The sequence below is a fragment of the Dipteris shenzhenensis genome, chromosome 31 (assembly GCF_047967505.1).
Source record: "Dipteris shenzhenensis isolate YYH24624 ecotype China chromosome 31, Dip_SZ_1.0, whole genome shotgun sequence".
NCBI lineage: Eukaryota > Viridiplantae > Streptophyta > Polypodiopsida > Gleicheniales > Dipteridaceae > Dipteris > Dipteris shenzhenensis.
The window spans coordinates 3,278,033-3,303,997 of NC_141626.1; the positions used below are offsets into that span (position 1 = coordinate 3,278,033).

The following is a 25,965-nucleotide window of genomic DNA, read 5'->3' on the forward strand; positions in this document are numbered from 1 at the left end:
CGGGGTGCTTCGGCACAATTGGAGAAACAGAGGTTCCAGGCGCACTTTTAGGATCCACCGACAAGTGCGGGCTCTTCGATACACTAGTGCGACCAACTGCTATGTATGTAGCACCCTTCTGGAGATGTGATCTACCGATAGCAGAGTGGAGGAGATTTGAGTGGCTATAGGTGACGATAGGATCTAGGATGATTCAGAGCAAGCCCTAAATCCGTCATGAGATAGTACATACAAAGTTCGCCATGACACCACTACAGACTGATGCCATCTTTCAAACAGTGACATTCATTCATAGGGTTTGGGCCCTACCCCACTGAAGACTACCGAGGTTGGCCTTGGAGTCATCCAGAAGATTAGCCAAGAGAGGGGCTGACACATGGTATGCACGTATATCCGCATGGTTTGCCAGACACGAGATTCAAAAAGACAGGCTCTCTCCCTTTCAGTACAGTATGGATGCAACCCCTCAGTCTATCCCGCAGGATGAGATTAACCATATCATACAGTTAGATCTCCTCTAGCTCCACACATCTCAGACTTGGGGGGGTGATCAAGAGCTCCCCACCAAGACCTAGTTTTACTACGATCACTTCTTGAGCATCTCGGAGGAGGGATTCATCATCAGGCCTCAGTCTCGAGAACAAAGGAATCTCACATACATTGAGGATCGCTATTGGGCAGATGCGGGTTCCATCCCATCAGTTGAGGATTGAGACAGGGACAACAATACGTATACCCAGAGAGCAGCAGATCTGCATGCTATGCACACTAGGAGTGACTGAGACAGATGAGCACTTTCTCTGTGCCTGCCCAGCCTACTGCGAGATCCAAAGGCGATACCATTGTCTCTACCAGGATGGGAAGGGCTTCGGTCCACTATCACGATTGATCCACTTCCATGACCAAGTCTGCATTGGGCTTAACCTACTTGAGATGCACCGACACATACCTCAGTATCTCTAGGACAAGAGAGTCTCACATGCATTGAGGATCACCATCGAACAATTGCAAGTCCCATCACATCAACTGCGGATTGAGGCAGGGAGACTTGCAAGCATACCCAGAGAGCAAAGGACTTGCACATTATGCCAGATGGAGGAGATCGAGACAGAGGAGCATTTTCTATGTGTCTGCTCAATCTATTATGAGATCCGAGGACGATATCACCGCCTCTTTCAGGAGGGACATGGCTTTGGTCCACTTACACGGCTGATCCATTTTCACGATCAGGTTTGTGTTGGGCTCTATCTGATTGAGATGTGATGATGGAGAGACACATTGATGCGACAGACCACAGAGTAGCAGGGACTGATGCCACAGGTCATCGAGATCGACAGATCACAGACTTTTGTTACAGACTTCTATGCATCTGAGTTAGCTACTGAGAGAGAGGAGCTTGATGAGATGAAAGCATCGTGGATTAGCAGTGGGAGTGTCCACCACGATGCTGCCAGACAAGGGACACACACTCCACGTGCGACACGGAGAGGGACCACAGTACGCACGATTGAGGTTCGGTCTATCTCAGCCCTCCTCATAGATGACCTCCAAAGACGAGGTATCACCCTTGACATAGCCCACCGGATCCAGAGATCGAGGAGACCAAGCCCTCTCCACGTCGAGAGACAGCTCAACAGACACAGATACAAGAGCTCCTCACGTCTCATCAAAGAGCCACTAGGTTACCAGGATATACAGAACCTGAGCATGTACTAGGAGTGCTAACTCTGAGCACCTGATACTTTCTTTGTTATTTTGCTTTTGCTACTCTAGTATTTGGACACTTGATTCCCCAGTTTAGCATTTTAGCACTTTAGCTTTCAGCAAGGGTCTTAGTGAACCCTTTGCTTCAGCCCTATGTGGCTTGTATGAGTTACTTTTTGGCTTGTACTTTGTCTCATAGGCCCGCGAGGCCTCTTGCAGACATCAATACATCCTTCTTTTCTTTCTTTTCTCAGTTAGCCTAGATTACAATTAGTACTCAGCAAGGGCCCTAGCGCGCCCTTTGCTCCAACCCATTGAGGCTTGTATGAGTCTTCTTTTTTGTGCAATTTGTCCCATAGGCCCGCAAGCCTCCCACAAGTGTTAATACATCTCTCTCTCTCTCTCTCTCTCTCTCTCTCTCTCTCTCTCTCTCTCTCTCTCTCGTGGCGACCACACTAGGGGTTCCTAATCATGCTATTGTATGGTGAGTGGGGCGAGACCCAACAGAGAGCAGCCTCTTGTTATACGTTTCAGAGACACTCAGGCACGCTTGGCAACTTTGCGTTGTAGATCGGCCCTACGGGATCACCCACTATATCTATGGATGAGGACCTGACTCCTTTGCAGATAGAGGAGAAATGTGCTCTCTTGCAACTGCGAGATGCGGCTTGCAAGGAGGGGAAGGTGGCAGTAGTGCGGGATGGACATCTCATCACTAGACTCAACCAATCACCTAATTGTTCTCCCAAGTAGGGGGGCGGGGTCTATGAGACGCAGGATACTAAGACCCTCGCTTGCACCATTTGGAATTGTAATGGTACCCTTTGGTAAGAGCCTGGGAATTTCTCGGAGTCCTACATATAGGACAAGACATAGTCTTCTACGCAGAGACACATCAGAGCCTAGATCACCCCTTACCGATGGTCAGTGGATACACTTGGGAGTCATCCTATAGGAAGGAGACAAGGGAGACAAGGGAGACAAGTGGAGTGCATGGTTCAAAAGGAGTGGCAGTCCTCTATAGATCATCTCTCATTGGTGCGATCTCAGTGGAGAGGAGAGATTCACACTCTAGGTTCCTTTGGATCCGATTACGATGCGGCATCTCTTCATAGCGATCTACTACTTCCCACCAGAGAGATCACACTTCGTAGGGCACTGTGGGAGGAGGCTGAGGCATCACCACACACCCCTCCACCAGGATATCATGGATTTTTCGAGCCACAAAGATGTTCTCCTAGTTGGGGACTTCAACATGAGGACGGAAGCACCTCAAGTGCCACTGCTAGATTTTTGAGAGGATGTTGTTTCACTTCCCAAGATAGATATCGCTGACATTGGCATATCACGAGTGTTCGTTGTTGATATAGACGGCCCCTATTACCTCTTATGGACATGCACTCCTTATCTAGGTACGACGCACGATCTCATTCGCTATAATGGTCTTGAGCGATGGCCCTCCTCCAATGGCTTCACCTTCTTTCCACATGGAGGGGGGTCTAGCGTGGTTGATTGTATCTTGGGATCCCCTACCTTCACATCACACATCACGGACTTCTATGTTTCGCCACCTCCACCTGGGGCTGATCATTCATATCTCTTCTTTAATATCACCACTCCTTGCCTTGCTACATGACCCACTTACACTACCTATCACGACATACATTTTCATCACAGCCTCTCACTAAGATATTCTGCAAGACTGTACACTCTACTCTTTTACATTGACCACATACCTCTCCTAGAGGACCGGGCCGCTTTGATCAGCCAATCATTGCACGAAGCCACCCTTCACACGTTCCCGTACGTCCAGGGTCCGTGCCATGCAATAGTTGGTATGATGACGAGTGTAAGGCTCTTCGCCGACAACTCTGATTCGAATCCATACATGGCCTACAAAGCGAACCCAACAGGTTACACGAGTATCCCCATCTAGTTTGCCAAAAGAAATGAAACTTTGTTCGCCGAAACGAGGAATTACTGAACATCCTGTTTAGTAATAATTCCAAAGACTTTTGGCGATGGTTTCTTGAACAGTGGTCCCCCTCGCCACTCACAAATACTCAGGTTTGGCACAACTACGCCCGCACATTATATGACATCCCTAACCAGCCTACTCCTGATCTTTCACACACACCACAACCGACCTCTTGCACTCTATTCACTAAGGGGGGTGTCAAAGACACGGTCATGAAGCTTCACAATGGCCGAGCAAAGGATCATGAGTGCATATGGGATTGATATCCTAGCCCCTATCCAGCAAAGCTATTTAATGAAGCAGTTTGTCTCGGCTTCCCACGCACATGGACCCTCAACACTATCACACCTATCCACAAGGCAGGGGATCCCATGAGTCCAAGTAACTACGGGACCATTATGATTGGGCATGTCATGTCCAAGATATATGCTTCAGTACTAGATATGGAGGTAAGTTGCCATGCAGAGATGCAGGGACTTAGAGCAGATAGGCAGGCAAGCTTTCGGCGTGATCATGGTACCATGGACCACATACTTACACTCAGGAGCGTCATAGAGGAGGCCAGGACACCAAGACAGAGGGTTTATTGCTGCTTTGGATTCCCACAAAGCCTTCAATACAGTACCACGAGCACATCTCATCAGGCAGTTGCAGGAGTTGGGCTATGGTCAAGAGATAGTTTGGGCTGTTATGGCACTTTACGAGAAGGTTTCCAGTAGAATTCGGACGGGGGTGGATGGACAGATGAGATCATGAGCACCATGCTATCAAACAAAGCTGCCCAAGTTCACCAACCTTATTTGGCCTTTATATAGACGAACTTGAGTCTTTTATGAGGACCCTAGCAGGAGCTGGTTGCTCTCTCGCCGGCTACTTGCTCCAGATTCTATTGTACGCTAATGATGTGGTACTCTTATCCTCGTCCGCTGAGGGACTCCAGAGACATCAAGATGCACTATTGGCTTTTTGCGAGTCCCATGACTTGAAGGTCAACATGGGTAAACCAAGGTTATGATCTTCAACACATCCAAAGAAAGCAACTTACGTTGGGCGGAGCACCAACTGAGATTGTCTCATCATACAATTACCTGGGGGTTCTGTTCTCTAGACCTATCTTCACGATGAGACCAACGATGCAGGCCCGCCTGAGTAGAGGATACTCCTCCCTTGCTCGACTAAAGAGACATTGCTTCCATTCACATTTTCAAGACCCACGGACCAAGGTTCTCCTTTTCGACTCCTTGATCCAACCTACGGGCGTGTACGGCAAAACTTGCTGGGAACCAGACCTATCCAACATAGAGTGGACTCGAGTGGAGAGATTACAGGTTCTCTTGTTATCATCCATGATCCGCAGCAAGCCATATGTTCCTCATCAGATCATTCAAACTGAGTTCATGGCATCTCCATTGCAGTTAGATGTGGCATTCCACACTATCACTAATCTACACCGCATGCGAGCTTATGGCTCTTGTACTGCAAGGCGACGCAGGCTACCTTGGTTGGTGTTAGCATCTTCTATGGCATTAGCAACTCAGGGTGATCAGAGATGCTAGTACGCACACACATGCAGATGGTTTGAGAGACTGAGTTTCCATATAGACAAGCTGCCATGAGTTCAGCCTGATTATTTAGGAGGATCTCTTACAGTTACACACATTCAGGACCTGTTTGGCACAGACAGTGCTTCGTGTGAAGCTCAATCTCTATCCAGACCACTACCTGCACATCTCTGAGGAGAGTTTCATTATCCCACCAAGGTACACCCAGATCCGCCTACCACACTCACTCAGGATTGCCATTGGACAGTTCCGTGTGTTACCACATCGACTCCGTGTGGAGAGCGGGCAAGCAATTGGAATCCTCATAGAGAGTCGTATATGCACATTATGTGAGCGGCACGAGGTGGAATTAGAGGAGCACTTTATCTTCCGTTGCCCAGTCTACTATGAGATCCGTGGACAATATCACTGCCTTTTCTGAGGACCTCTCTAGACTTCTCATACCCAGATCAGAAATGCCTAGTAGCTTTCATCCACGAGGCAGTCCGCCGACATAGAGAGTTTCTCGTCAGATCACGGAGACAGGAGAGTCATGGGGGATTGCGACGGGGACAGAACTGACACCTCAAGCCACCATGACTACTCCAGCCACAGCAACCTCGGCAGCCTTGACAACACCAGTAGACCCTACCATAGTGAGAGCATGGCACATACGGGATGCAAAAGCCTTACTATCATTGTGGGTATGACGACGGACTGGGTGCTGCCACATATTCAGGTGGCGGACATTTCTTTCGAGACCTGGATGTCTTTGAGGGATACGTACAAGCTTGACAATGAGGCAAGAATCTTGGACCTCGAGATAGAGCTGTACAACATGTTGGAAAGGTCACCTCCCCATCTGTAAACCCCCAAATGAGGAGTGCGTGGGGGAGGGAGACCTAGGGCAGGATGTGCCCAAGAGAGAAGAAAGAGAGGGGGCTGCCACATGGGCAGCACCTCACAGGATTGCGACCTGCAGATGGCGTCAGCATGGCAAGCCATATGGCAAAGGTAGTGGGCAGGTGAAGGGCCTGCAACAGACCCTGATGATGGCGGGGTACAGGCGGGTCAGGACAGCAGGATGTACGGGGCAGTACAGCACAGGACACGTGGCTGGGAAGAGCTTGGCAGAGGGCAGAACCAGCAGGCCTGGTGGAGCAGCAAATTGGGGCTGTCAGTGGGCAGTAGGCATGCCTTATATAGGCTGGGCCCCTGCCTTGATTGGAGGGCCAAAGCCCCTAGAAGTGTGGGGCAAAAGGCCCCGGTTTTGGAGCCCTTAAAGGGCTGGTTGGGCTGATTCAACCAGGTCGGTTGGGCCAGCCAACCTGGTCTGTCCAGTCGGCCAGATTGGGACAGACTGGTCGGTATTTTTGCCATGCCTTGGGGCCTATAAATGCAGAGGCTCTTGCCTCATTTCATCATCCAGCAAGTCAGCAGACAGAGAAGCAGCAGGAGCAGCAGAAGCCTGATCTTTGGGCCTATATCCAGGAGGCAAAGCAGGGCCAGAGTTGCTGCAGACTGAGCTCATTTGGGGCTGAGCCTAGGCTGTCTACTAGGGCAGCAAGTTGCTGAGATCTTTAGATGGAAAGTCTACTTACGCTCGAGGAGGAGCACGCGGGCTCGAGTCTAGAGATAGCCAGCTGATAGGAGAAGGACCTTGTGGTAAGATCAGAGGACCACACCATTGGTGGGACTCTGGATCTATCTCTCTTGTATTGTGTCCATAGTTTTGGACGGAGATATATATTTTGGTGGTTTCTCTATCTGGCCGGTTCATTGTTTATTGATGAGTCTACACATCTATTGAATGCACATAAGTAAAGAAGTTTGTGATTCCACACCCCACACGCACAATGTGTGAGCTCCTGGGCATTACTATAAGTCTTCCGCTGCGTGTACCCTCTGTTGGGTCATTTCTAACATGGTGTCAGAGCCCAAGTAGGAGGCTCACAAGTGTGGGAGCCTGAAGGCAAGGACCTTGCTGAAGGATGACCCTGATTCAGAAGCTCTAGGGAATCGACTTCCACGACTGGAGGATTGTGCCCTTGCGAGAAGGACTCAAGGAGGGTGACTCAGGTTCAGTCAGGTGCGTTTAAAGTTCGCAGTCCAAGTGATCTGGAGATGTACTTTTGTTGCAAACCTTGCCAAAGGAAGGACAGGTTGAAACAGACCCTCAAAGCATGGTGCCTGGAAGGCTCCAGGTTGTTCACTCATTATGAGGGGGGCGACTGGAAGATCGTGACGGCTGGATTGCTCGAGTTCAGAGGCGGGAACATGACTAAAGGAGGTGGAACTAGGAGGTGCTACCAAAGATGGACCTGTGTACCAGGATGGTGTGCGGAAGCAGAACCGGACCTGGTGGAGTAGGAGCCACTGGATGAAAAGCCAAGAAAAGATTTCAACACCGAAAGGTTCCAGAGGACTACAACCAGGGAGTTACTGGAGCATCGTCATCGACGTGTTGGCATTGGGCCGAGATGTGTCGGTGAGAGGGGGTGTTGGAAAGGTCACCTCCCCATCTGTAAGCCCCCAAATGAGGAGTGCGTGGGGGAGGGAGACCTAGGGCAGGATGTGCCCAAGAGAGAAGAAAGAGAGGGGGCTGCCACATGGGCAGCACCTCACAGGATTGCGACCTGCAGATGGCGTCAGCATGGCAAGCCATATGGCGAGGGTAGTGGGCAGGTGAAGGGCCTGCAACAGACCCTGATGATGGTGCAGTACAGGTGGGTCAGGACAGCAGGATGTACGGGGCAGTACGGCACAGGACACGTGGCTGGGAAGAGCCTGGCAGAGGGCAGAACCAGCAGGCCTGGTGGAGCAGCAAATTGGGGCTGTCAGTGGGCAGTAGGCATGCCTTATATAGGCTGGGCCCCTGCCTTGATTGGAGGGCCAAAGCCCCTAGAACTGTGGGGCAAAAGGCCCCGGTTTTGGAGCCCTTAAAGGGCTGGTTGGGCTGATTCAACCAGGTCGGTTGGGCCAGCCAACCTGGTCTGTCCAGTCGGCCAGATTGGGACAGACTGGTCGGTATTTTTGCCATGCCTTGGGGCCTATAAATGCAGAGGCTCTTGCCTCATTTCATCATCCAGCAAGTCAGCAGACAGAGGAGCAGCAGGAGCAGCAGAAGCCTAATCTTTGGGCCAACATCCAGGAGGCAAAGCAGGGCCAGAGTTGCTGCAGACTGAGCTCACTTGGGGCTGAGCCTAGGCTGTCTACTAGGGCAGCAAGGTGCTGAGATCTTTGGACGGAAAGTCTACTTACGCTCGAGGTGGAGCACGCGGGCTCGAGTCTAGAGATAGCCAGCTGATAGGAGAAGGACCTTGTGGTAAGATCAGAGGACCACACCATTGGTGGGACTCTGGATCTCTCTCTCTTGTATTGTGTCCATAGTTTTGGACGGAAATATATATTTTGGTGGTTTCTCTATCTGGCCGGTTCATTGTCTATTGATGAGTCTACACATCTATTGAATGCACATAAGTAAAGAAGTTTGTGATTCCACACTCCACACGCACAGTGTGTGAGCTCCTGGGCATTACTATAAGTCTTCCGCTGCGTGTACCCTCTGTTGGGTCATTTCTAACACAACATGAGTATGGATGAAGGGAATCGGTCAGGAATACATCACCAAGATGAAGGTGGTGCGGGATCAACTGTGGCAATTGGTCAAAGAACGAGCTCTACCAGGATGGCAAGGCTGTTGCTGGGAATGCCCCCTGGAGCTACATAGTTTTGTGAATATCGATGACTACAGGGCATAGGGCGATGCCAATGACTTTTGAGGAGCTGGTTCCATATACTGCTACAGCAAGAAGCTTGGGAAAAGAAGTACGATGGTACAAACAAGGATGACACGGCCCTGATAGCTCAGGACACGAGCAAAGGCAAGGGCAAGGTAAGCCTGGCAAAGGGTGGGCACCATTCAGACAGAGATAAAGGAAATTGTGGGGCTGCCACATGGGCAGCAATCAGGCTGCCATGTGGGCAGCACACTAGAGAACATACCTGGCAAGAAGGCATTGCTTTGGAAGCCAGGGACTGTACAGATCATCCACATCCTCCAGTGCAGCTCCCCTCCAACCCTTTGTGCAGCCCCTGTGCACTCCAAAACAGGCCCTGAACAGCAGCAGACTTCGGCAGTCCAGATCAGCCTGCCTGGAAGGTGTACACGCAGGAGTACAGTCGGGGGATGCGGAGCAGCAATGTTGCTTCTCAGGCATTTGTGGGTCAGCTCTCCATATCGAAGGGTGTCCTTAGAGTTGTCTCTCGAGCTCTCTAAAGGAGTGTCACTTGTATTCATTTGCAGTTCTCCAAGATATAGAACAAATTCCTTCCCAGTTGGAGAGGAGGGCTTTCAATGGGTACAAGGACCCAATCTAGTGTCGTCTACATTCTCTCTCTAAATCCTACTCTCTCACTATCTCTGGCTGCATACACCTCACACAAAGGTTTAAAGGTCTTGCTGCGCATTACACGATCAGATAACCATTTCATGTTACACCATGTGGTTTGCCGATCATGGTATTGAGATGGACCGGTTTCCTCCCTTTCAATACAGCATGGACGCACCACCCGAGTTGATCCCGCTAGATGAGATTAACCGTATCATATGGTTAGATCTCCTCCAACTCTGTACGTCTCACTTGGGGAGGGAGACTAAGATCCAATTCTATCGCAACCACTTCTTGAGAGTATCGGAGGACGGTCTCATCATCCGGCCCTAGTACCTAGAGGATAAAGGAGTCTCACATGCACTGAGAATAGCCATCGGGCAAATGCGGGTCTAGTCCCTTCAACTGCTGATTGAGGCAAGGAGAGCAACAGGCACCCCAGAGAGCAGTGGATCTGCACGCTATGCACATTGGGGGAGGTTGAGACAGAGGAGCACTCCCCGTGTGCCTGCCCAACATACTATGAGGTCCGGGGGCAATATCGTTCCCTCTTTCAGAAGGGGCACGGATTTAGCCATCTCTCACGATTGATCCACTTCCACGATGAGGCTAAGGTAGACCGAGCACAGTGACATGTCATGGATTTCTATGCATTTGCGTCAGCTCTAGGACATAGTGGGGTGGATGAGGAGCTAGCTGACATGAGGGCAATATGGGTCAGCAGGGAGCGATCACGCGACGCTGCCAAGCCAAAGACACAGAGACCACACACAACACAGAGAGGACCAGAGCACGCACAATCGAGGTTCGGACTATCTCAGACCTCCTTAGAGGAGACCGCTAGAGAGAGGCGGCGGCGTCACAAGGGCGTGATTTCTTGTGCAGCATGGTGGCCCGCATGTGGGTAAGACCTTGGGAAAGCAAGGAGCAAGGTCCTAGGTTGCTTGGGTGCTAGCAATTAATGGCTTGGGGGTAAAAATGGTGGTTGGGGCCAAGAGGGGGCAAAAAGCCCTAAGATCCAAGGTTGGGCCATTGGAATGGACCCCATAGAGGAGGCAAGGGGCAAATGCATTTCAAGTTGGTCATTGCAGTGACCACATAGAAGGCTTAGGGGCAAACTAAAGCCCGGGCTGCCACGTGGCCAGCCCATGCAAATGGTTTTTGAAAAGGAATTCCATGGAAGGCTCATGGCAAGTCGACGTGCAGAGGCGGGCTGAACAACGGGATGGCGGACGCGTAAGGGACGTAAGGAGCAAGGGGCTGGCTGGACGACGGATGCGCAGGCATTTTTGGCTCTTGGACAAAAAGGCAAAGGGACCATGGAACGTGGCGGGAGTCATGCCTAGCTGGAGAAGCCTTTTGCTAAGAATCATACATGATGGCGAGCTGCTGCGTGGAGGGATCGCGTGGGCTCACTAAGGACCGGAATGGAGGTCGAGTTTGAGGCTTGGAAGCTAGTCAGGCTGGCCCCCGGCCCTGCTTTCCCCACGAGGCTTGGAGCTGAGGTTAAGGGCCAGCATTTCATACGGGCGAAGAAGGGTGAGCAAAGGCGCTCAAACAGTGGTTTGGGGTTGCACGCTGCGAAGTAGCTTGGAGGCTAGTAATAAGGCTTTTGCCTATCATTGCAATTCGGTTAAGAAAGGCTGGCTCATCTCATGGCCTTGCCTTCATATTGCATCTCTTTTCTTTGGGAAAGTATGTTGGTCACGTACAGAGCTCATGGGCTGCCTGATTGGTCCCTTCTATTTTTGCGAGCTGTTGCCAACGGAGCTGGTTGGCCATGTAGGTCTGGTCTAAGGTCATGAGTTGTTTTGGCCAGCCAGGCTTGATTCCTTGTTCTTCTGTATGCATGTCCTTGTGGCACTAGATGGGCAGCAAGAAGTCCTTGGACAGCCGCTTCTTCCGATTGGGTGTGTTTATGCCTTTTCTCACGGCAGTGAGCCGGTGAGTGTACAAGTGAGCACTTGAGGCATTTGCAAGAGATTGTGTAACCAAGTCTTGGCTGCTAGAAACAATCTTAGGCTGAGTGTAAGCCTTTTGGAACTGAAATGGATTCTCTTTTGCGATGCTTGAAGGAGGACAATTCCAGTAGTGATTATGCTATGGTTTCCCCAAGAGATAGTGTATATACATGCAGTGGTTGCTAGGCGGAGGGCACGTGATTCGTACAACCTCGTGGGTCAAATAGACACGGGTCGCGTATCCATGCTTGAGAATGAAAGGTATCCCTAGACCCCAGAAAGACAGTCCGTACAAGTGAGACTGCCATAGTGTTTGTTGTGTAGAGATGCAATTCTCTTATGGGAAACAAGTTGATGTATCAGGATATGTGCGACCCATAGGGTGAGAGACTATAGGTAGAGGCGGTCCTGAACAGTGGAGAAAGCTCTTGTATGCTTTCTTTCTCTGCAGTGTGCAGATGGATGGGCTAATTGGGCACTAGTGACAGCTATGGGAACTGTGTGGCCAAGTGTGGTTACTAGTGACAGTTCCGGGCATGTGCAAGCTTCTTGGATTAGGGATGGACACCTACTGCTAGGAGTTGTGAGAGCACTGAACAGAAAAGGCTATGCAAGGTATGTGAATGCCTAATGGGATGTGAAATGTCGCAGATGTAAAAAAGAATGTATCCTTTATTGCATCATTTTCCCCTTATGAGCAAGAATATGCACATGAATATAAAGAATATTCAACCCCCATGCATCTTTGGCAAACATAACCATTGTACTGGAAGCAAGCGCGCGCGCCACACAGATATATATATATATATATATGAAATTTTCCTTCACCTTCCCTTCCACCAATATATATATGTATGAAATTTTCCTTCTCCACCTTCTCTTCTACCAGTCTATTCTCGTCTCCTCCCTTCTAATTATATATCTAGAATCCAGGAACATGCCCAAACTCATCGTCGAAAAATACAACACAGTGTGCAGTTTCAATCTCATAATAGTCACTCATAAGGTTGAAAACCATAAACTCCATCACGCATAGCAAGGCCTAGCTACTATGACATCCCCACTGACATTATAAGTGCCCAACAGTGGGTGTAGACCAGAGTATAAACATATGCTCTCACACATACAATTCCGCATACCCACACATACTTGAGCATCCATTTATACAAAGGTCTTCGTACTGAGTTTCTGTTAACACTCCGGAGGTGAGGGCAGACTCAGCCGTGACAAAGGCCAGCACTAAGGGTCCTCCCTTCTAATTCCCTACTCTCCCTTACAACATGCCTACAATAGAGGTTGCATTGCCACGGGCATTTCTTGTTCAAATCCACATATCAATCAACAAAATCAGCTATAGCTATTCAAGGAACTTCAAAAGTTATTTTGACAGTGTTCTGCTTTATCAAGATGACAGCAGGCGTGCAGTCCTTAAAGATTTGCCATAGTCCAATCAAATTCAGCCGGAACCTTGACACAAGCTCGTACTCACAATGAGGTTTAGATTCAAATGAGAAAGCTTCCATCACAATCTGTCAATTTAAAAGCCCTTCGAATATCTTGGAAGACAAACCTGAGGAGTAGTAACTGGACTACCAGCACAACCACGACTGTTGAAGACCACTACATTCCAGCCATATCCTTGCACTCGAAGCAACAAATGCCTCACATAGGTATCATCACTTCCCCCAGTCAGACCAGGCTGCACCCAATCCGTGATGACACATCAGAAAATTCTCTCTAAGAAGATTCCATCTCACATTGCCTAGCTTTGAAACTAGCATAAAGTTTAGTAGCTTTAATTCCAAACAGCAGCATCATGTCATACAGCCACAAAGAGGGATACAGGCTGACAGCAGCATCAGTGTTGAAAATGGACAAATTCAGCATTCATGTCCTTCAAAAACGCACTTCACTCAACACAGGCATTAAGCTATATATTCCTGCAAGCATAACTGTTGATGAAAGCTGATACGCTTGAATATGTCCTTGGGCATACACACTGGTGCCCACCCATACGGGCGCCCCCTTATGTGGCTGCAGGACATGACTTGCTACGCGAAAGGGGGGGCCCTCCATTAGCATGGGCAGCCTCAATCCCCTCTACATAGCCTGCCCATCTGCCAAATAGTCTGACACAAGGAATTGAACCCTGCCCTCACTTCAAAAAGTTCCCTTTCATACACCATGTGAGTCATCCGCACCTGTTGGTCATTAGTACTTTTTTTTAAAACTTATCCTGTCCACTGTGTGTAACCAACCCATGGACCGGTGCAACAAAATGGGTAGTTCCTTTTAAAAAGCCACGAGCCTATATGCTTGCCCGGTAAAGGATGCAGATTGAGTTCTGACCAGTAAAATAAGCACAGGGCTGCTTTCAGTAGGATCCTTGGTCACTTTTTCAAAATCTTTTCCTCCTACGGGCCAATCTAACGTCACTGTGCCATCGTCCTCCATCCTCAGACATTCTCTTCTAAATGTGACGTCAGGACGATACCGGAAAAAAGCCGCAAATATCGTCTCCTGGTGTCTATTGGCAATCAATGGAAAACGCTTGTATGTGTGTTTCAACGAACATAAGCCATCTAGAAGGAATTTGTTCAAGTCTCCTGGGTTGGCGACGATGTCCAGGGACCCTGAAGATCTGGGAAAATGCAAACGGATTACAGGTCCACGAAAAGAGTTAGCACATATTGAATGGAGCTTAACAAGAATATCACGCGAGGTGTACCTAATTACGTCCGGATCTGACGGAACAGTTTTCAAGCTCTCTGCACCCAGGGAGCTACGAGGAGCCCGAGTTGGAATTCTGACTGAAGCTGCAGCGTGGTGATCCAAAACGGCACTCCGACCACAGGTGAACATTGAAGCTGTCGTCTGTCGACCCGGGGAGGGAGAGGAAGAAGGAAGGCCACCTGAGGCCATGATGCTAACTATAACGACGCATTGGGCAGCTCGGATGCAACTGGGACTATTTGAGGATTACACCAATTTGAGACGTAGCAAGAATGGAGATGCAAGTAGCAAATGACCTTGCTCATGTACCCTCGTAACCAGAAAATGCAAATGCAGCTCACGAAGTTCACTGAGCTTTAAACTTCTGTAGAGTTTCACGAAGGTCACTGACGTTTAATAAAATAACTTCACTCTTGCTGACGACTCGGAACGAAATGCAGGGTACGGCTCCCGTTTGGACACATAGACACATCCGCAGGTTATATATGCGGAAACAAAAGCAAGATGAGGTGACCTGAATGGGCCTACTCTGTTTTTCGCTATGTTTGTATGGTTGCCGTATACTAACGAAGGGTCCGATGGTCGGACCAGTAAATGTAGTTTGTCCCTGTTTTTGTGCTTGTGTTGTTGGAGTCAGTCCATATGTGATCCATAGTTGTTCCATGGATAGTAGTGCTGCTTGTAATTAGTTGCCACATGCCATGTTGTCGAAACATTTTCTTTAAGTTTGTTGTCGGGGCTCCGTCGAAATTGTAGTCAACGTTTAAGTCGCCCACAACGTAAGTTGTTGTTCCTTGCGATATTTGTGCCAGCATTCATTCTATTATTTCGGTTAGTTTTTTTTATTTTTGCCTTTGGTGATTTGTATATATTAAGGATTGCAATGCTATTGCATGTTAGTGTGCGAAAAATCATCAACAGGCATTCACAACCCTAGTTGTATGCTTCGTTTTGTTGTATCAGTATTAGTTCCGGTTTCGAAAAGGTTGCTAACCTGTGTCCCTGCATTGTCGATGCTTTATTGAAGAGTTTCACGCCTTCCATTGTTTTTGTGTGCGTGTGTGTTCTTCCAAGCACAATATGGTTGTAACCATGATTCCTCTGGACCTTGATATGTCCTCTCGATGGAGTTGGAATGACCTTGTGTTTAGACTTTGCAATGTTTTGTACTAGTTATCTTCAGAGCCAAAGTCGATTTGCTTGAGTATCCAATTAGATGTTGGCGTAGCCTTTGTAGTTCTTCTTGGACGCCTGCATCCATTCTTATCTGATTATTTTCGAGTTTGGATAGGAAGTACAGTTTTGTTAGGTCTCGCACTCTTGACAATGTTGTGTAGACCAGGCCGTGCATCCGTATCCCCATTGGGTCAAAAGCAAGTGATTCTAGTGTCAGTCCCTGCGATCAATGGATTATTCTCCCTGCCACTGGTTGTATTGGGAATTGTCTCCTCGTGATTGTGTTTTGTGAGTTGTTGCCAATCTGGAGCTCACAGGTCATGCACTGAATCGGCGTCCAAGTTGGTTGTTTGCATCAATGTACAAGTGCCTGTGCTCGTAGCACGTGCGCTCTCCTGCTCTTTTGTTATTTAGCTCGATCCAGATGATAGATGGTCTTCTCAAGATGTCTGATCCTTTGAAAATGCCATCGGCACTGTTGACAATCCCGTCACCAATGTCAAGGTTTCCCGAGCATATCTCAACCAGCATCTTGGGTTTCAGGTGTAGCTCTTTATGCAACCCTGCTGTTTTTCATGGGTCCTCAGGGATAGTAATTTTTTTGATGCATGTCTTTTGCCTATTATCGCTTGCAATGAGGATATGTTGTGTTCCTTCTATGCTATCGAAGACACTCTTGTTGTGCTTGTCCTTGGCGCTATTAGTGTAAAACAGGTGCGGGACGTGGTTTTTATTGGGAGGTTCTCCATAGTGGCTTGCATTTAAGTTGTGGATGTTCTCAATCGTCTGTGTTCCTGCCCTTATTTTGTCGAGAACTGCCAAGAAATCTGTGTTTTCTTGTCGCATTGGCTCATGTAGCTCATAGTATTTTATGTGGTTTCTTTAGAATGATCCCATCATGGATGTGGTCATTGTGCGCTCGTCGAAAATCCACGAGTCTTTTACGGGGTTGATTGGCACAGATCACCGCACAGCAAGACATGCATGCCACCAAATGGTTTCTCATGATTGTGCTTTATCTCCCTCATTTGCATGTCTGCCGCGAGGAATGTATTGATTCCTACCAGTGATATTTCGTCCACCAATATTGCCTTAACGACGTTAGTGTACTGTGCAGCCAATGCTTGTAGCCTGTCTGGCGACAAGCATGTGTAAGAGCTTGTCAGTATTAGTGGTAGGTGCAAGGCTGCATGTATGGTGTTGCCGTCTATTGCTCGAGCTGCTTTACTAGTGTAAGCTAGCAGCAACACTCTCGGCAAATTTATGTCCTCAGTGGATTTGTGAGAGTAGTGGCACTGCAAAGCCTCCGCTATCACCAGTGCAACGAATGTTTTTCTTGCCCCCACGTTGCCCGAAATGAACAAGTGCAGTGGCTCGTCTGGGTTTGTTATTTTTCTTAGCATGATGTCGTCCAGAATATTTCACTGCTCTGCGTTCATTCCTCTTAGCATTTGGTTGTATGTGTCACTGGCAATTGCTTTTTTCTTGCACTGCTGTAGTCTGTCGTTGTTCTTTGTTGGTCTGGTTCGTGTCATGTCATCTCCGAAGTCGTACTCGTCACTCGATAACAATGGAATGTTGTTGCTATTGTTTTTTATTGATTCCCCGTTGCTAGAATTTGATGTTATCGGGGCAACAGAGCTAACTTTAGGAACAATGATTGATTGAAATCAATAACCCATGGGTGCTGCTTGTAGATGTCTTTCCAAGTTGGAAATGTTGGGTCCAAATTGTGCTCACTATTTTGAATGGTAGGTACAGCAAGCATAACTCCCTATAATGGTTCTCGGGCTCTTTGTGCTTGTTGTAATTATTGAATCATATTATTCTCTCTCTTTTTCTTCTTTTGCTATTTTTGCTTGCCATTGTGTAGTTGCTAGCAAATGAAGCCAGGCATATGGCTTGCAAAGAAGGTGCCCTTTTGGTGTACTTTGTGATAATATCATCAAAGAAGATGTCAGTGCTTTCTGGTTGTAACAACTCTAGCTGAGCACGGCGCTTGAGCAGGAGTGTCCTCTCCTCCATTGGGTTTGTGTTTATGTACATAAACTCTCTTATTAAAGTTGTCAAGGGAAGCGAAAGGCAAAGGTACATAGCCTGTTGGGCACTGATGTGTTGCATGTTCAGAATCACGTTTCCAACCTTGCGAACACGATCATCCACTAGAGCATTTTCCTTGACGCTCTGCTCCATTGTTGTCTTCACTGTTGCCACATTTGTCTCTTTGTCGGTTTTTGTCATGTAGGATGTGCACTATGCTACTGCCCCGTGCGCGGGTTCAAGACGAATTGAATGTCTGTGTTTGCCCCCCAAAGCTTTGTCAAAGCTGGATTGAAATTTTTCGTGTAGTTGTCCCTTGGGTCTCTTCTCAGGAAGACTTTTGCTTCGGAGAGGCTGCTTCTAACAGTTCATAGTCCTCATCAGTTATTGCCAATTCTTGGAGAAAGGCATCGACTGTCAACACATCAATTTTTTTGTCACGCAAACTTCTTTTTATCTTTTGGAAGTTTATTTTGTGCTATTCCTTGTCCATCTCACTGGGCAAAGGCCTCAAGATTTTTGTCTGGTGCATTGGTGGCCTTGGAAAGCCAAACCTGTAATCTTTTTTTTCCTTTTGGCATGTTTGCCTATGTCGGTGTGTTTGCAAATCAGATTGGTTGATGTCCAGTTTGCTGCTATCTGTTGTAATCCACTGATCAATGAATTCTGCAATACTATTATCACTGCTCGTCTCAAAACTAGATTGCTTGGCCAGTTGGGCTCTTGATGAATACTTCTCTCTTTTGCTATCTTGTTGAGGTTCACATGAGTCACGTTGTCAGAAATGATGCAGAAGATTGATGTTCAATTGCATGCAACCTTTTCTAGAGATTTCGTTATCATCCAGTCCTGCTTGCACTTGATGTTGTTCATGTCGACAGTAAAACGTAGTTTTTCTTTTTTTCGGAGGAAGACAAATTCCTATTCTTTGCACTGTAAGCAAATCTATTGTCATTCCACTTCGAGCGAACGACGGGGAGATGTATTTCAGAAATGTATAAATAATAAATGAAAACCAAATTGAGACAGAAGCATGCAACTGTGACAGGAATAATCCAAACCCAAAGCTGCATTGCATGTACGACAAAAGTTCCAGCACCATTTGCAACTTCATTGGATCCCTTTTTTAGAAGGCACAAATGTTTATTTTTTGGGTCAAATTATGTTCCTACGCTTTAGAAAATAGTACTTCCGCGCTCTAGCCGGATGGCCCTCGAGCATGTTGTAACCTAATGGACCTACTGTATTGTGGCTCCTTATGTAGTACTGCTCTAAAGTTTGTGCTTTGTCTACAGTGTCTGTTGTTTCCAAAACTTTGATTTCAAAATTTTCTTCGAAGGGCTTGTAACGCTACAAGTCCTCTTTCATTTTCGCCGGTGGTTTTTTATTGTGCTGTTTGATCCTCCGCGGCAGGTCCGTCGTGCTCCCTATGTATTTTCTGTTGTTGGGCTTGCATGTGATGCAATAGACGACGAGGCTCGCACGATTCCCTTGCGCGGGCGCTTCAGTGGAGGCTCCTCCTTCATCTTGAGGCTCGCGTCTTTCAATGTCGTACCTGCGTAAACATTGACAATTACGTTAGTCATCGAGGTTTTCGGTCTTTTTTTTTTCGTTTGAGGTCCATAATAGAATGCATTTATTTACTTGCCTTGGTTTTTCTCTGTTGGCGTTAAAGGATCGTTTCCAATACCGAAGCGCTCCTCGTATAAGTCCCTGTCGAAAATATATGTAAGCTTCTCCATTGTCATCACCGGGTGCGTCCGTCGTGCATCCCTCCAAATTGTTCCATGAATTGTTCGAGTATAGCCGTTCCTCCTTGATCGCGCGTCGTGTCCCTCAGCAACTCCAAGGATACGTTGTACTCGTAATGCAGTAGCTCACACGCATACACTGTGATCCCTTTCGTCTTCGTGTCTAGTAGCTTCTGCCCCTCCAAACTTTCCATCATCCTATCGGTCTCATCGAATTCAATGTCAAGCTCGACAAGGATCTCTTTGAGGAGTCCTGCAGGAGAAGTGCAATCCATGATGAGTTTGTTGTTCTTGCAACTCGTTAATTCTTTTTCTCAATTGTTGCGGTTTTTTTTAATTTTTGGAAGCATTACGTACCATTTGCGAATCTCAAGCCTCCCGGCTCTCTTTTAGCTGGCAAACGCCTATTGCAGTTGTCAATGAAGTCGCGTAGTTTCGCATACGTGTTAAAGCCGTTGATGTAAGCTCTCGGACGTTCTCCTGCATTGTTTGCTAGCCGGAATTGCTTTGTGATTAGGAAGAACCTCCTCTTTGCTGGTGGAGGTTTTGTTGCCTTCGCATTGCTTTTGTATAGCTCAAATAGCTGCTTGCAGGCACGACTTATTAAACCGTCTTTTCAAATGAGCCGTCTTTTTAAATCTTCAAGAAAAAAAGATTCTTTCATGCTGGTGGAATTTACCTTGTATGCGTCCATGTCTTATGCTGCAATGTCCTGAGCTTTCTGATTCTCTGCACCTATTCTCGATAACAGACAAGATATTAAAACCATTTTCCTTGCACGCATGTTTGACGTAACATATTCATGACTTGTCTCTGCCTTTTTCAATCTCTGGTAGTGAATACCTTTATGCGCGTGGTTGTGTTGTCGGCTGTGAGAACTCTCGTGGAATTGGTCTGAATATGTCTGGATGTGGGCAATGTAGTATGCGCAGCCTCATTCTCTCAGTCACTCTGGACAACATCACGTATGCTAGGCCAGGGGCAAACACTCCTCGAAATATGAGCAGCGCTTTGTTGGATATGGTTGCGCCTTGGGATTTGTGTCCCGTGATAGCGTATGCTAGGGTTAGTGGAAATGTGGACTTGTGGAACCATTTTCCATTTATTGCCTTTCGCTAATGCTTCGAGCGTCGTAATGTGAGCACGGCCGCTGTTGTGTCCACGACGACAGTGATACCGTTGATTTCTCCCCTGCTAGTTGCATTGATGCTCTTGATTTTGCACATTGCTCCATTTGCGGCATATTGCGAGGTCGATGTTTTCCGTTATCATTGCCTTCGCCCCCACGCAAATTTTTCCTATCTCGTTGAAGCTTTTGTCCTCCAACCATTCTTTGAGAGCTGGTTCGCTCGCGGCGTTACTGTGTATTTGAACATGCACAATCATCTCGAGAGTGTTGAATTTCTCCACAAGCTCATCGTTGAAGGTAGCGACATCAACTCTATGCGTGCAAATGATGGTTGTTTCGGCATCGATGAAGTGGCATGCACCTTCCTTGTCGACAATGCACTGCCCCAAACAGTCGGAAATCTCATCAGTTGTGGGCGTCCTGAGTCTTATGGTATGCAAGAATGCCAGGAACGGCATGTCTCGTGCATGTCGCACCGAGAATTGCATGTGGTACATTTTCGCTTGAACCTAGTGCGCGGAGGACGTGATGTGGCACGGCTCGCAGAGATCCTCGCGGTGTTTGCAGACTGGCGGTAATTGCGCCAGGTCACCAAAAATTATGAGCATTTTGTGTCTGAATGGCTCATGCAATGTGCCATTAGTCACATTGACGATTTGTCTTACCACGAGATCGAAAGTCATCCTTGTTAGCATGGACATCTCATCAATGATGATCGCGTTGGCTTCCTTGATTGCGAGGTGTCGCTCATCCGTCTCATGGATGTTCAGTGGGTACTGACTGCTGTGCACAGGGATCTTGAATTGGTAGTGTACAGTGGTTGCAATCCCGCTCAGCCGTGTCGCAGCCGCCCTTGTTGATGCACAGAGTATTGCCGTTTTGTTTTGCGCTACCAGATGCGAAACATAGTACCGTATCAAGAAGTTTTGCCGCTACCTAGTGTTCCACAGACAACGTGTAGCCCCGAGCTTGTTGAAGCTAGGCTTTCGAAGACTCTTTGTTGTTCTACTATCAATGCGGAATTGGCGACGGTGCGAAACTCGGCCATTTTTTCCAACATCCTCGCGCGTGTTGGCCCTTCGACGGTTTGCTGGTCGATGTTAGGCGCTTCCATCAGGCAGTCTCGGATGATCGCAACCTTTTGCAATATCATATTGATCAACTGGTCCGTGTGGTCAATCGCTAGCAAGTTCCTTTGCGTGTATTCGGTCACATACATCTCGAGGTCCTCGTTGCTCAATATGAGGCCGCGCATTTGGCATTCGACAAAGTAGGATCCAGCTGTGTTGGTAGGTGATATGAGCTCCGTTTCATTCCTGAAGCTGAGTTTTCGCAAGAGCACGTTGTAGAAGTACCCCTCTGGTTGATGTCCAGGGTGGTAGTCAGTGAATCTGACTACTCGCTCACATTTTGCGATCCTGTTGCCTAAGAGGTCAAGACCGACCGTTCCACGTTGCGTTTCCTTGGGCTTTCGGATCACATATTGCCTATGGTAATCGTAGAACGTGCTATCCTCGATGACGCTCGGTCTCCCGCAGTATATGTCGACCGAGTGCAGGGTGACATTGTTGTTTCGCGAGATGATGCGTTGTCTTAGAGATGGTGGCAAGGAGTCGACATAATGAACGGTCTCGCTCCTTGTGATTGTTGGTATCTGCATGCAGTTTAGCGCGGCCTCTGTTGGAGAGGTTGGTTTTGATAGGAGGCTTGCGGCGATGAGTTTCAGCTTTACTTCGTCGAGATGTTGCAACCCCAAACGCGAGGCATCTTCTGAACGGATGTTCAGTTTGCCCATTGGTTCAGATTTCATCGCGTACTTGAGGAGGTAGTGAGAGATTGAAGAGTTTGTCATCCGCTGTATGTTCATGTGTGCACCCCACAACAGTAACACGGAAGGGTGGTAAGGGACGACGTTTCGGTGCTCATGTCCCGGTCGGTAATACAACCAACGTTGCGTCAGAGGGTCGAGGATGGGTTCATATTCTGGCTGTGTTGCGAAAGGGAAGCCGTGCTTGCAACTGTGGTGTGACGGTCCGACGTAGCACACTTTCTTGCATACGTGCAACTGCTTCCTGAGAACTAGTTCTCGCAGCCTTGTGTTTCGAGGATCCAGGGCCTCGTCCATGGACGAACATAGCAGAAGGAATGGCCTAAGCCTTCATCGAGAGGCTCAGAGAAGAAAATAGCCACTCGCTCGTGATCGTGAGCAACAGGCACAAAGCACCCCACCACGCGCGACACACTGTTGCCCTTGGCACATCTCTCTCTTCTTGTGATTGCTTGGCAGCTCTGTTTGACGATCCTCTCCTACTGCGGGCCTGTCAAGGTCAGAGGGGAAGATGGGTGGTGCGGAATTCCATGGCCGAATCCGAATCTGAGGGACAAGCACAAGCTACAGAGGTAGAGGGAAGGGGGAAGCAAATAGGCTTGATTTGTGTGTAGGGAGAGGGAGATTGCGAGGAAGCATGGCTAGGGAGGGAGGCCTTATAGGCTTCAGGAGGGTTGTTGAGCAACAAACTGCGACTGTGGTTCCACAACAAACTGTGATGGCAACAAACTGAGATGAATGCAAAAGAGGCACGAGGAGGGGTGATTGATTGCAGCAGAAGGAGCAGAAGAGCAACAACAGCAACAACAACAAGGCACAACAGAAAGCGAAGACGAGCTGAAAAACCGTTGTTCTTAAGAAAGAGAGCAATGAATAGTCGAGTATGTATCGAAGGTATACAAACCGAGATGGGCTTTTCAATAGCGATCAATCGATACGATGAACTGAATACAGCTGGTTGACAACGAGCAGAACACTTAGCAAATTAAGCCCGAATACAGCTGGTTGGTTGACAACGAGCAGAACACTATTTCAATGCTTTCACCTTCTGTCGAAGTGATCAACGTGAGCAAGGATTTCGTTCGTCCGTTTCGCCTGTCGAAGTGATCAACGTGAGCAAGGATTTCGTTCGTCCATTTCGCCTATATTTAAAGGTTTTGCCTTGGCTTTTTACGCAGCTTTTCAAAAGCTTTCAAAGCTTTTGGGCTTTCAGAATTTAAAAAATCTAAGGGTGTATATTGTGCCATGTGGAACTGAATACAGTTGGTTGACAACGAGCAGAACACTTAGCAAATTAAGCCCGAATACAGCTGGTTGACAACGAGCAGAACACTATTTCAATGCTTTCACCTTTTGTCGAAGTGATCAACGTGAGCAAGGATTTCGTTCGTCCGTTTCGCCTGTCGAAGTGATCAACGTGAGCAAGGATTTCGTTCGTCCGTTTCGCCTATATTTAAAGGTTTTGCCTTGGCTTTTTACACAGTTGGCTTTTTACGCAGCTTTTCAAAAGCTTTCAAAGCTTTTGGGCTTTCAGAATTTAAAAAATCTAAGGGTGTATATTGTGCCATGTGGAAGCACAAGATTTTACGCAGTTGGCTTTTTATGCAGCTTTTCAAAAGCTTTCAAAGCTTTTGGGCTTTCAGAATTTAAAAAATCTAAGGGTGTATATTGTGCCATGTGGAAGCACAGGATTTCAGAATTTAAAAAATCTAAGGGTGTATATTGTGCCATGTGGAACTGAATACAGCTGGTTGACAACGAGCAGAACACTTAGCAAATTAAGCCCGAATACAGCTGGTTGACAACGAGCAGAACACTATTTCAATGCTTTCACCTTTTGTCGAAGTGATCAACGTGAGCAAGGATTTCGTTCGTCCGTTTCGCCTGTCGAAGTGATCAACGTGAGCAAGGATTTCGTTCGTCCGTTTCGCCTATATTTAAAGGTTTTGCCTTGGCTTTTTACACAGTTGGCTTTTTACGCAGCTTTTCAAAAGCTTTCAAAGCTTTTGGGCTTTCAGAATTTAAAAAATCGACACACTGTTACCCTTGGCACATCTCTCTCTTCTTGTGATTGCTTGGCAGCTCTATTTGACGATCCTCTCCTACTGCGGGCTTGTCAAGGTCAGAGGGGAAGATGGGTGGTGCGGAATTCCATGGCCGAATCCGAATCTGAGGGAGAAGCACAAGCTACAGAGGTAGAGGGAAGGGGGAAGCAAATAGGCTTGATTTGTGTGTAGGGAGAGGGAGATTGCGAGGAAGCATGGCTAGGGAGGGAGGCCTTATAGGCTTCAGGAGGGCTGTTGAGCAACAAACTGCGACTGGTTCCACAACAAACTGTGATGGCAGCAAACTGAGATGAATGCGAAAGAGGCAAGCAGAAGAGCAACAACAGCAACAACAACAAGGCACAACAGAAAGCGAAGACGAGCTGAAAAACCGTTGTTCTTAAGAAAGAGAGCAATGAATAGTCGAGTATGTATCGAAGGTATACAAACCGAGATGGGCTTTTCAATAGCGATCAATCGATACGATGAACTGAATACAGCTGGTTGACAACGAGCAGAACACTTAGCAAATTAAGCACGAATACAACTGGTTGACAACGAGCAGAACACTATTTCAATGCTTTCACCTTCTGTCGAAGTGATCAACGTGAGCAAGGATTTCGTTCGTCCGTTTCGCTTGTCGAAGTGATCAACGTGAGCAAGGATTTCGTTCGTCCGTTTCGCCTATATTTAAAGGTTTTGCCTTGGCTTTTTACGCAGTTGGCTTTTTACGCAGCTTTTCAAAAGCTTTCAAAGCTTTTGGGCTTTCAGAATTTAAAAAATCTAAGGGTGTATATTGTGCCATGTGGAACTGAATACAGCTGGTTGACAACGAGCAGAACACTTAGCAAATTAAGCCCGAATACAGCTGGTTGACAACGAGCAGAACACTATTTCAATGCTTTCACCTTCTGTCGAAGTGATCAACGTGAGCAAGGATTTCGTTCGTCCGTTTCGCTTGTCGAAGTGATCAACGTGAGCAAGGATAAAAGCTTTCAAAGCTTTTGGGCTTTCAGAATTTAAAAAATCTAACGGTGTATATTGTGCCATGTGGAAGCACAGGATTTCAGAATTTAAAAAAACGTCCTAGTGCTGGCCAAGTAACGAGGCGCATCGTTGACCCATAGCAACCCATGGTCGTGTTGGCTTCCCCTGTTTTGAAGACCAACGTATGCTTCACGAAGTTCATATACTGCAGATCCAGATGTGCACCCAACACCTTGTCTTCTTCAAATGTTAGGATGTTGTAGATGTTCAGATTGTTGTTGTGATTCTCCAAACAATAGGAGAACTTTTGCCCGTATCGTTCGTGGAGCTGAGATGCAAATAATAAAGGCCCCTTTCCCAGACCAATGTGCACACCATTTTGCTATGGCTACGTCTGGCTTTGCCTCCCCTTCCACTCCCTTTCTCGTCCCTTCCTCTCCCTCAACGTCTGCCCTTGCTCCACATGATCCATCAGCCTCCTCTTCCCCTAGCGTCAAACGTAACGCCATCCTCACCCTCGACCCCGATTCTATAATATCCCCTACATCAAGATATCCCCATCTCAGTAAACTACCAAAGCTGTAGAGCCTCCATCCCAATCTTGACCAAAAGGAGCTTTCAGAGTGGTATGGAATCAACATCACTCTGGAGTCGCTAGAGCTGACAGATAATACAGAGCTTAATGCGTAGGGTCTGGGAGG

General features: G+C 47.6%; 1 protein-coding gene across 5 annotated transcripts in view; it reads right to left on the minus strand.

Moving 5' to 3' along the window:
* The window catches only part of LOC147880910 (esterase/lipase/thioesterase family protein), a 31,147-nt gene extending 16,319 nt beyond the window's left edge, over positions 1–14,828 (minus strand). For 4 of the 5 annotated variants that reach the window (XR_015540489.1, XR_015540488.1, XM_087370153.1 and 1 more), the window contains exons 1-3: positions 14,304–14,828; positions 13,925–14,216; positions 13,146–13,274 (exon numbers count right to left, since the gene is read on the minus strand). Coding sequence is in view for 3 of the 5 variants with exons in the window: in XM_087370153.1 (XP_087226279.1) it covers positions 13,146–13,274; positions 13,925–14,216; positions 14,304–14,497 (615 nt within the window). In the remaining 2 variants the exon portion in view is untranslated. The remainder of the gene's footprint in view (positions 1–13,145; positions 13,275–13,924; positions 14,217–14,303) is intronic. The other variant, XM_087370155.1, reaches the window with a different exon arrangement.
* Positions 14,829–25,965: the final 11,137 nt, after the last annotated feature.